The sequence below is a fragment of the Thamnophis sirtalis genome, unplaced genomic scaffold (genome assembly GCF_051295495.1).
Source record: "Thamnophis sirtalis isolate CommonGarterSnake01/CBP01778 unplaced genomic scaffold, rThaSir2_p1.2 scaffold_1, whole genome shotgun sequence".
Taxonomy (NCBI): Eukaryota; Metazoa; Chordata; class Lepidosauria; order Squamata; family Natricidae; genus Thamnophis; species Thamnophis sirtalis.
This window is the reverse complement of record NW_028261381.1, coordinates 158111369-158123397: the sequence shown is the minus strand read 5'-3', so window position 1 is coordinate 158123397 and position 12029 is coordinate 158111369. Positions and strand designations below refer to the sequence as shown.

The 12029-nt window shown below is 39.4% G+C and overlaps 2 protein-coding genes across 2 annotated transcripts in view; one reads left to right on the top strand and one right to left on the bottom strand.

Moving 5' to 3' along the window:
• Positions 1 to 412: 412 nt before the first annotated feature.
• Positions 413 to 8157, bottom strand: FKBP3 (FKBP prolyl isomerase 3). The gene is made up of 7 exons (XM_087729144.1): positions 7941 to 8157; positions 6518 to 6619; positions 4143 to 4250; positions 3223 to 3358; positions 2605 to 2672; positions 1894 to 1991; positions 413 to 628 (listed from the first exon to the last, which is right to left on the bottom strand). Exons 1-7 carry the CDS (start codon positions 8040 to 8042, stop codon positions 574 to 576), a joined length of 669 nt encoding a protein of 222 aa, XP_087585270.1. The 5' UTR covers positions 8043 to 8157; the 3' UTR covers positions 413 to 573.
• Positions 8158 to 9569: 1412 nt separating this feature from the next.
• Positions 9570 to 12029, top strand: part of FANCM (FA complementation group M) — a 45186-nt gene continuing 42726 nt past the window's right edge. Inside the window, exon 1 of the mRNA XM_087729100.1 lies at positions 9570 to 10056. Coding sequence (XP_087585226.1) covers positions 9570 to 10056 — 487 coding nt within the window. The remainder of the gene's footprint in view (positions 10057 to 12029) is intronic.

Here is a 12029-nt window from a genome sequence, read left to right as displayed (position 1 = left end):
AGGTATGGAAATTGTTGTTACTATAAGTTACAAAAGCCCAGTGGCGCATTTGTTCCAAAAATTCTTAATTGTACTCTTTTCTTATATTAATCTGCTTTCAAAATAAGAACATCCTGGAATACAACACGGTGTACATCTGACTGGATATGTATGCTCTAGTTGAATTTACCACCCTACTCCATGCTATTCTGATATTGTATGCCTGCAAGATTAAGATAAGTGATTTAAACGTAACCCCCCATTCTTTGTAATCAGGTAGACTAAAATAAATTAGTAAAATGTGGTAATTTGGGTTGAAAGGGATAGAAATTATAACCCAGCAAATCAGAAACCCTGACCTTAAAATGTCTTAAAGTGCTTAATAAATTAGAGTATTTTTTCCAAGTCCTTGCTACAAAACATCAGTCAAAGCCACGTATAAACTACTTTTTAGTAATACAGACATTGTACTGTAATTGCAATAAGAGTCTTTTGACTCCTCCATCTATCAGATAAAAGGCCACGTTTGCATTTCCCTGAAATCGGAAGTACTGTGTCTTCACAAATATTCAAGACTGAAGAGGCGACAATACATCATTCAATATCTACCAGTTCAATTTCAAAGAAAAGTTTTGCATTGGGTGGAATCCTGAAATAGAAGTTAAGGAAATTCTTATATAGTAGATTGTGGTTGCAAATGTACCTATAGTTAAATGTTTGTGTAATTTTTTTCTAAGTTGCAAGTTATTCTTGTTCAGTGTATAACTCAGAAGGGAGCTTTGGCAACCGATTACAGATAGTCCTTGAGTTATGACAGTTAATTTAGCTGTGCAAAGTTACAAAGGCACTGAAAAAAGTCACTGAAAAAAGTCACTTGTGACCATTTTTCACACTTCTGACCATTGTAGCATCCCCATGGTCACATGATGAAAATTTAGACATTTGGCAATTGACTCATTTATGATGGCTGCAGTGTCCCAAGGTCATATGTTCCCCTTTTCAACCTTCTAACAAACAAAGTCAACAGTGAAGCCAGACTCACTTAACAGCAGTTTGACTAACAACTACAGTGATTCACTTAACTGGCAAGAAAAGTTGTAAAATGGAAAACCTCACTTAACAAATGTTTCAGTTAGCAACAGAAATTTTGGGCTCAATTGTCCCAAATCGAGGACTACCTGTAATGATCATAAATGAAAAGTAACTAGGCATTGTTGCCCCTTAGAAAATGTTAAGCATGAAATTGAAAATCTGAAGTATTCTACTGTGTTTCTCTGAAAATAAGGCAGGGTCTTATTTTCTTTTGACCCCCGAAATAAGCACTTGGCCTTATTTTTGGGCAGATCTTACTATTTTTGAGGTGCAGGAGGCGGCGAGCGGGGTCACCTCATGGCTGCTGCTATGTTACAATATTTTTGGGGAGGGCTTATTTTCAGGGAAACGGTAACCACCCACCAATGCCCATTTTTTCTTTTCTACCTATTAATCCTTAGATACTTCAATTTAAGAAGCCTCCCTCTCTCTCCCCAATCAAATCTTTACTGTAGACAATTAAAAATAACTGACTAGGTCATGAAGATTAGGCAACAAGATAACATCATTAAATCAGACATAGCCCCCCCCCCCTTCTGCTTTGAGTGTACTGAGGATTACCACTTGAACTTTGCCTTATTCTGTCCCACCTCCATATCTCCCCGCCCCTGGGAAGTCTTTCCAGTTCTTTTGACAGTTAGGGATCTGTCAATGAAGATCTATCCCACTGATGTATCTGTCAATTAAGACAATATTATGAACAACAATGGGGACTTCTGCAACACTGTAAAATTGTTGGGGAAAAAATATGCTCTCTTAATCTCTATTGTATAGGAAAAATGGTTTTTACACTCTACATAAAGATAAATGTCAGCAGGATACTTGGCATCAGGTTGTCCTTTCTTCCCATAAGCCCATTCCGACTCAATTTCCAAATTAGCCTTTTCTCCTTTGCTCATTGTTAATAAGGCTTCATCCCACTGAAAAATAGAAAAGAAACATATTTTGGTTAGTTTTAACAAAATCAGATTCTTTTTCATTCTCCATTGCTGCTGAAGGGGTTTTTTTGGGTTAAGATTTCCACACAACACATGCTAGATATTATTTAGAAGTAGTACAAGATACTTTCATCAAAATTCATCTGAAAATTAAGTAGATTGGACTCAATTAATTAGACCCAGAGACCGCAATATCACAGGTCATGAATACAGATTTACAAAGCTAAAAATTACAGTATTCTGTCTTCTAATACTAAGGAAAGTATTAGAAGTGACATCTGCAATATATGATATACATCATGGATGTGATGATGTATGTATGACACACCCCTCTCCCAAAACCTCTAATTATGACAAATTGGACACTGGTCCAAGATCTGCAGGAAATAGATGATGGGCAGACTTCCCATGGTGTTCTCTCTGATTCCTGGCAGGATAGAATCTAAAGGGTTCATGGGATCACATATACCCAATGCTGCCTCTTATTGAAAGAAACAGACATATGGATGAACAGCTGCAGAACCAAAACTATTTTCTAATAATGAAAGAGTATGAGAACCTGACACACCCAGTCACCCCACATTAGCACACTTACACCTCGAATCACTTTTCCAACACCAACTTTGAAGCTCAGTGGTTTAGATGCTTTTTTCTTCTTTGAACCTGAAAGATAGATTTGGTTGCAAACTATCAGATTAACAGGGAATGCTTACCAAGTTCAAATCTTGCATCTTTCTCCTTTCTGGTTACAAAATACACTGTAGGGAAGACCAGACTTGATTTACAAGAATAGTAAAGCCTAAAGCCTGCTGTAGATTTTTAAGGCACCAGGCTAAAAATCAAGAAACTGAGTTCTAGTACTATCTTAGGCATGAAAGTCAACTCAGCCCAACTCCCTTTGCAGTTTTAACAAACTGTTAAAACAGGGTTGCTATTGTGAAAATCAGAGGAGGAGAGAATATCAAGTGTGTTTGCCACCTTGAATTATATTTATAAAAATAATAAAAGTGGAATAAAATATATTTTTAAGCTTTTCCATCTTTTTCCAAGATGGGTTGAACAAATGCAAAATGTAGAGCGTTTAGACTCTTACTCGGCTCCAATTTATTGTTTGAGAGACACTGCAGCTCTATCATCCTGCCCTTCAATGAAGACTACTTGAATCTTTAAAAGCTTTGCAAACTTTTTTTTAAAGAGTTGTCTAAGCACTTACTTGACTGAATATTAGTGTCAAAAACGGTTCCATCTTGCAGCTTGCCTGTATACCAGCAATGAACAATATCCCCCTTTTTTGGAAAGTTGGTTTTATCCCCCTTTTTCAGAATTGACTTGGTATATTTTGGGGAAGTCTGCAATAAAAGTGGAAAGAAAGAAAACAGTAAAACTTCACTATTTTAAAAATACAGATGTTCAAAGTTGTTCAAAGATAGTATATCTTTAGAATGATATACAGTCCACTTTCCTTTTCATACACTCAGAGAAATATACATTTTATAGGAATTCTGTCCCTCCTATGGCAGGAGTTATTTATTTGCAACAGTATCTTTTTTAGCATCTCGATAAACTGCTAATTAATAGCTCAATTATAAGATCACTATTGAACTGAAAATTATTTCCAAATGGCTTTATAGCTGGTCCCAAAAAGGGTAAAACTAAGAATGATATCATTTTGCACACACATATCCAGAAATGTCTTCTACAATAAACTTTATTCTTAAAAATATATATGGAAGTTTGTGACATATGCCATTAAGATTGATTATATAAATTTTATTTTAAAAGAAGTATGTGTTCAAATTTGAGTTGATCACGTTGCTACATATATGAAAAATGCAACTGATTTCAGAAGTGAGAACTCCAAAAGATCAAATGATCGTAATAGAATCACTACCAATTCAAAATCAGAAACAACTATCACAGAACTTAAATTTAAATAGCTATACAGTATTGATCTATTTTGTAGAATATGTTTTATAATTACAGCATTATTTTCAATAGAGAAAAGTACTTGTCTTACATATCCCAACTATGTTAGTTGTATTATTTAATGTCCTTTCTCATTTGTATATGTTTCTTTTATTTACTCACCTAGCAGAAATTGAAAAAAAATTATTGAGGTACTTCCCAACTTACCTCATCAACAACTTCTTCAGATTTTGTCTTTCTGGGTTGGTTTTCATCAATCTTGATATTTTTTAGCTGTTCTGCCACTTGTTCAGTGCTCTCCGTGTCCTTAAAGCTCTGGGAAATATACATTTTAGTGATCTACCTAAGAAAGTTATAATAGCGCTATGAAGAATATTTATTAATCAAGTTTTATAGTTGCCCATTTCGCAAAACACATTTTAGGTCATATACAACAATTAAACAATAAATAAAGTATATAAAATCCAGATTAAAAAGTAAGTATGATTAAAAACAATTATACAACTCTAGACAAAGGGGATTAAAAATGTGCATCTAGCAAAGGAGCCATTTGAGCATATGTGTTCACAATGATGTGAAATCACAGCTGCCAGTACTTTAGCTGTTGACCTTTGTAAACATCCAAGTTCTTACCAAGAACGCAGGATGTTGTAATGTATCATTGTAGTATATGTATGTAGCTAAGCAACGTGGCCATTGGCAATTAGACTTTTTTTTTTGTCAATCTGGAGTTTGTATAAGTGCCACCCAAGATTTTTTGTAATATGGCAGACAGTGTGTCTATAATCACTTGTACCACCATAGCCATTTGCTAGAACCTTTCAACGTCAATTTTAAGAAACGTGACACTTTGTGATTTTTGCCAATTCTTTGTTTTTTATTCCGGCAGTCCCCAACTTCTCTGTAGACAGCCGGCGGCAGCAGGGCTTGCTACCAGGGTGTGGCTTGGGGGATGAGGACCCCTGCTCTATTTTATTGTCCCCTGATATATTATTATAATATTGAATAATATGAACGTAATCCTTCTTATTATATTTTGAATGTTCAAGGTGTTGCACTTACATTTTATAGGTGCAATCATAAAATCTTTCTCTAAAATGTCATTATAGTTCTGCCATATAAAATGTATCAATACTATATAGTAGGTCCACATTAAAACGATGAAATTTAATTGAAATAATATTCTGGAGAAAACATTCATGTAACACAAGTTTTAAAAGCTAGTTTGACCATATTTATACACTCATCTTACTCTGGCTGGAAGCACTAAATATAGGTATTTAAACAAAAATTGCTTTAAAAATATAGTTTTTAAAGTTTTTACTTAATATAAAATAGAAATATAAATAAAGACAATTCAAAAAAAGGGAAAGGAAAGGTGGGAAGAAAGAAAGAGTGGAGAAAGTGAGGAGAAAGAAAACAAAAAGTGATTTCCATCTTCATTTGGTGCAGTAAGTTACATAATATAACGTATTTTTCGGACTATAAGACGCACCTACCTTTTGGGGAGGAAAACAGAAAAAAAAATTCTGCCTCTTCCTCCCAGCAATTTACCTCCTTGCAGCAAACAACCTGGTCAGCTTCAGCACAGCCTTATTTAGCACAAAAAGCTGATTGGTGATTGGATTGGCCTCCCAGAATACCTCCTATCAGTGGTTCCAGGCTGCGGGGATCACGCTACCCATCGCCACTGCCACCTATGGCTGCCTCCATGCACTCTGTGTTCAGCCTCCAAGTATCCCATTTTTGGCCTGTTCCAGGTGGTGGGGATCCCTGCCTCATGGAATGGGATAAAAATGGGGCGCGAGGAGGCTGAACACAGGGCCTGTTCCAGGTGGCAGGAATCCCTGCCTCTTGGAATAGGACAAAAATGGGTCCCACAGAGGCAGAACACAGGGCCTGTTCCAGGTGGTGGGGATCCCTGCCTCATAGAATGGGACAAAAATGGGGCGCGTGGAGGCAGAACAGAGGGCCTGTTCCAGGCGGCAGGGATCCCTGCCTCTTGGAATAGGACAAAAATGGGGCATGCAGTGGCGATCCCTGTAACCTGGAATGGCTGATAGGCAGTATTCCAGGAGGCCGATCAACCACCAATCAGCTGTTTGTTGTAAATCAGGCTGGGCTGAAGCTGAGCAGGCTGTTTTCTGCAAGGAGGTAAATTGCTTGGAGGCAGAGGCCAAAGTGTGGGGGCTGGAGGGTAGGCAGAGCTTCAGCAACTTTCGCGCACAGACACTTCCACCCACTTTTTTGAGGGGGAAAAATTGCATCTTATACACCGAAAAATATGGTGGTTATAAAATCAACTCTTTACTTATTTAAAATAGTAAATACTAGTCACTTTCATAACCATGATCTACTTAATAATCAAAACTCAAATCAAAGTTTTATTTTTTTTTCTTTCAAGCAGAAAGTTCAACAACAGTCAAAGAACAAAGGCAATCATTTCTTCAGCACAGCAGTCTTTTAAAGTAGAGATTCTCAGCACCTTTTGTAGAAAAAATACTAGATCTCTCCACTGAGCTTTTTATCCTTGTTCAGTTTACAAATAAAGCACTGGTAAAGTAAGCAAGCGTAAGACTTACCTTTGTTTCAAAGAGTTGGTTATATGCTGTTATTAACTGATCCTTACTAGCTGTTTTGGCCACATTTTTTATCTGACCAAGCAACTTGTGCTCTGCAAGAAACTACAAACAAAACTTAAGATTAGTTCGGCTACCTGTGGTAAAAGACAAGTTTTCGTATACTGCAAAGTGAGCTGGAATAGTATCTACACTTACAATATGGAAATTTAAAGTCTCTAAAGGTTCTAGTAGCATCAAATAAATCCAATTATTGCTCCTGGAATCTAAAAACGTGTGATTCTTATACTTAGAATTCCATTCAGATTGGTGACAGCAAACTGCAGAAGAGAACCCAATCATAAAGACAGAAAAAGAGCAAAGCGCACAGTGAAAATCCTGTTCCTCTTGATTTTTCATATCTGCCAATTTTATGGAAGATAAACAAATTAATTTGCAATGTAAGTAAGCTATGAAATTGCAGATCAGCTTTAAATAAATTTAAAAACAAATCACAATTTCACAGTATTCCAAATAAAAATGTCTATGATCTCACGTCCATAAATCTAGTTTAGCTAAAATTAAAAATATAAGGTACTGTACAACTGAAGGACGCTTTCAGTTATACACTTTAAACTGGAAGCTTCCTGGAGTCATCTGAACTATTTCAATTTGAAAAATTTTGAAGGGTTTTTTTTTTTAATCCCCTAGCAATTCCTTTCATGTTAACACAGAAAGCAGATGAATGGCTATAGGAAATCCTTTCCAAGGCCTTGTTTTTGATGCATTAGCCAATGGGCAGTTTTCTTGCATTTCAAAAAATTAAAGACTATTGCCGGCAGCAGGAGGTTATTTTAATGTTTTGCTATGCTCTGAAATTCAAGGCAAAGTATGTGAATGGCATCCAATGATCAATCAACAAATAATAGGGGGGGGGATCAATGCATTAAAATGTGCAAGGATGAATTAGTGCACGCCCTATCTATAATTATAAATTACTTTATCCTGGCCTGTCAGTAATGGAATCAGCAATCCCTATCCTCTCTCGCCTCACCCCTCACCTCGTGGGAAGGTTGTCCCCCCCACCCCCGCCGCCATGCTTACGACCACAACCCAAGCTGGCATGTGGGAATGCCGCAGTCACGTGAAATGAAAAAGGGGAGGAAAGACAACGCGATCCCACTGAAAGGCTCTCATCCCCTCCGAAGAAATCTGTCTATATGGCTTGCTTCGAAGAGCGAGACAGGGTTAAAGAAAGAGGGAGCCCTGAGTAAAGGAAATTGGACAACGAGGACAAAAAAGGAGGAGGAGGAGGAGGAGCAGAGGGGACTTCGCAATTTTGCACAGATCTTCTGGCCAAATGAAAGCTACACGCGTCCAACATAGCCCCGCATGAACATATGAATGGAGCCTGCCCACCCGTCAGATCGCGCCTCGGACCGCCCACCCTGTGTGCCGCTTGCTCCTGCAGAAAGTGGACAATCTCCCGCTTGGGCAGTTCCTCACTCCGCAGCTCCTCCAGGCTCCAAGGACGCGCGCGGTCCGCCATTACATCGCCTTACTAGCGGAAAGTCCGGGAACCCTTCAGCCGCCCCTCACAAGCCTCACAGCACGAAATGCAATTCCAGCACGCTTAGCGCGCCACGCCGCCTCCATCCATACGCGGTTCCGTACGTCTCTTCCCGCTGGGCATGCTGGATAGCGTAGTTCTACCCGAGAAAGCAGAGGCTCCTGTTACGTGATTGGGTGGACGCAAAAGCCAAACCGGCGGAGCAATTTCTGATGCATGCTGGCTATTGTAGTAGGTGGATGGATGGATTGCTAAATATAAAGAAAGAAAAGCAAGGAAGAGAAAGAAAGAAAGAAAGAAAGAAAGAAAGAAAGAAAGAAAGAAAGAAAGAAAGAAAGAAAGAAAGAAAGAAAGAAAGAAAGAAAGAAAGAGAGAGAGAAAGAAAGAAAGAAAGAAAGAAAGAAAGAAAGAAAGAAAGAAAGAAAGAAAGAAACTAACTAACTAACTTTATGGTCACTTTGAATGTACACTAATCGGCATCCATTAAAATGGAATTTCGTTACAAGTTGGTTGTTCCCTTTAAAAATCCTTCTTCTCCCTTATATTTCCACTTCTTCGTATAGTGGGACTGCGTGGTGCATTGGGAATTAAAAACACGAAACCAAGCTATAGAGAAATGAATCCAACAATAACAGGAAATCTTCGCAAGGTATGCTAGGAAGAGTAGTCTCCTGCTTCGTCAAGACTTGGGCGATTGTAAGAAAACTTAAGCGTGGATGTTAATGACAAAGTTTTTTTAACATCAAGGAATGGAGATTTAAGATAAGATAACCTTTATTGACACTTTCTTCTGTGAGCATACTGGCACATATTAAAAATGGAATTCTGATGCCCTCAAAAGAATATATATTTCCATACACATACATGCACACACATATACTTAGGTTCTCTTTCTCTCACACCCACCCACACCCACACATTAATCACACTCCATTCTGAATACATAGCGGGAAAAAGAGTTTTGAGAGTTAAAAAAGCCAAATGCTGGCGTGTCATATTCCTAAGAGTTCTTTTTCAAAAAGTCTTGCAAGTGACTCGTTGAAAGAGAGATCGCATTTTAGTTTCATGTCTGCAGGCGCTTCAATAATGAACGGGGGGGGGGATCGGTCCCTCCTTTGTCGGAACCTCTCTTTCTCTAAGAAGCAAATTTAAAAAAAAAGTTAAGGATCCAATCTGGGTCGGTCACCGGGACCAGAAATTTTGGAAGTTCCCAGAAAGAAGATGGGCTCCAGCACGAATCCGAAAGTTCGGCAGACAAAAACCTCTCAACCCGATGACCGGCTCAGATTGGATCCTGCAACACGTTTATTCGCCTTCTTTAGTGTTTTTTTTAAAAAAGGCGGAATAATGGTTCACGTGACCGATCCGCCTTTCTTAGGCTGGGCCAATCAGGGTCCTCCTCGGAGCTGGCGCGTTTTTCGCCGGCCCTCAAGATGGCGTCGCTGCCCATTGAGAGGAGTTGCGGGAGAACAGCGGGAGGGCATCGGCGGCGGCGGCGCTGCTGAAATGAAAGGCAGAAGCCGGCAGGCCACGCTCTTCCAAACATGGGGAGCGCAGCCGACTCCAGCGCCGGCGGTGGAAGAGGAGGAGGAAAAAGAAGAAGAAGAAGAGGCAGCGCTGTTGGCTGCAGCCATAGAAGCCGAAGCAGCGGATTCGCCCTCCTGGACCTCTCCGTCAGGCGCTTCTGCTGCCCGGGGATTCATCGGCGGCGCGCCGGGCGCTCTGTGGATGTTTCCGTCCGGCGGCTGCGTGGAGGAGCGCGCCTACCAGGTCCGAGCGTCGTGGGAAGCGCTCCTGGCCAACACGCTGCTCTGCCTGCCGACGGGGCTGGGCAAAACATTGGTAGCCGCCGTGGTCATGTACAATTTCTACCGGTGGTTCCCCGGCGGCAAGATCCTCTTCCTGGCCCCGACCAAGCCTTTGGTGGCTCAGCAACGGGAGGCGTGCGCCCGCCTCCTGGGCATCCCCGCTTCACATATGGCCGAGATGACGGGTGGGTCACCCCCTGCCTGTGGCTCAGTGTTTTCGCATGAGCCGACTTAAGTGTCTTTGATCCGTGGGAAGCTAAGTGGGGTGTGATCCCTAGTGCGGTGGGAGCAGAGCTGTAAGACTGAAGTTGAAAAGAAGTTCCAGAATAAGACATCTCTTTTATCTCTTTTTAAATTTCAAGTCTGGTGGTGTAGGGTATTCTGTTGTGAGCAGAGGAGTGGAGGATTCTTCTGAAATATCTCTGGACTCCCTCAATTGTATTAATGTCTGATATGTATTGCGGGTTCCAGATAGTTGAACTGTATTCGAGAATTGGTCTAGCAAAGGTTTTATATGCTCTACTTTAAATAGAATATTATCCGAGAAGAAGCTTTGCAAGATTAGGTTAAAAACTCTTAATGCCTTTTTGGCAATGCTGTTACAGTGGGCTCTGGCCCTTGGATCGTTAGAAATGAGTACTCCCAGGTCCTTGATGGAGTGAGGGATGGGAGTGAGGGTCATCCACAAGGTGATGTTCGCCCAGCTTGTATTTGGTGTTCTGATGTCTTTCGCCAATGTGTAAGACAGAGCATTTGTTGGTTGAGATTTGGAGTTGCCAATTGTTTGACCATTCTGACACATAGTCAAGGTCTCTTTGTAGGGCACTAGCATTGTCAGTGGTGTTGAATAGTTTTACATCATCAGCGAAGAGAATGCAGTTGCTTATGATATGATCGCAAAGGTCATTTATGTAAAGTATAAAGGGTGTAAAAATTATATAAATTATATAAAATATTTATAAAGAATAATCATTTTTTTAATATTATGATGGAATAAAAATCCACCTGCTGACCCAGAACTGCTTGCTGTCTATGTGTGTGGTTCTGTTTATCAATGAACTTTTTTCCCCAGTCAGCCTCCATGTGGTTTCCGGCGTCTTTCTCCCAGCTTGGATTTTTCTTCCAACAATCCTTTTTACGTGCCTGTTTTGGTTGGATCGATACCACCAGCACTTCCAAGCAGCCTGATTCCTGTTGATGTGGCTGGCATCCCATATATATTAAGCTATGACTGGGTTAATGGTTTCATTGTAGGGTTTATCTTGTACCTTATTCAACAGTCTTGTTTTTAAAAATAAACACCAAAAAGTGCTGTGTGTATTTCTCTACACAAAATAAATTTGAGTAACAGTTGTGACTTTTAGGAGCAACACAAGTTAGATCCTTGTTAATTTATTTTCATGTGTTACATATTTATTTGCAAAATCCAGTCTTCTGAACAAAGCTGCATAACTTAGGGGGAAAGGCTGTGATACCTGTTGTTACCGGTATTTCTTAGTTTTTTCCTTATGGATTATTTGCATTCTTGCTTATGTGCTAATTTTTGACTTTCAACAAGTCTGTTTCCACCCAAAATAGAAATGTGATTAATTCTAGCCATTAAATCCTTTCAGAGTGGGATTTCTTAAATTGTTTGATTCAATTATCCTTTTTCTTAGTCTCAAATATAATTATTCCCACAAATTTGACTATTGTTTACTCAAGTATTTTGGCAGGGGCTGTCTCTGTTACGCCATTACTCCAAGATATGTTCAAATTACTTCCTTGGGAGTAATTATCCCATTTTAAGAACTGCTCTGCATACTTAAAATGGGTAGAGGATTTAATCCTGATTATCTTGAGTAAATTTTTTACAAGATGAAATGTGTGTTTGTGTGTCTGTGTGTGTCTGTTTGTGAATATGTAGGCTTCTAGTACCCAAGCACAGCAGATACCTTGCAATGAATGAATCAGACTTGCTGGGACTTTGAATTGTACTTTCTGTTTTCCAAGCTAGTGCAACCATTTGGTGATTTGTAATTCAACTGATTAGGTGGATTTTAAAGAAAAAAATAGTTCAACTGAATTTCCTCAATTTGATCTGTGACAATATGATTGCTGACCAGTACTCTATGCAAAATGCAAGTAATTTTCTATTTTCAGTACAGTACTACTGGTA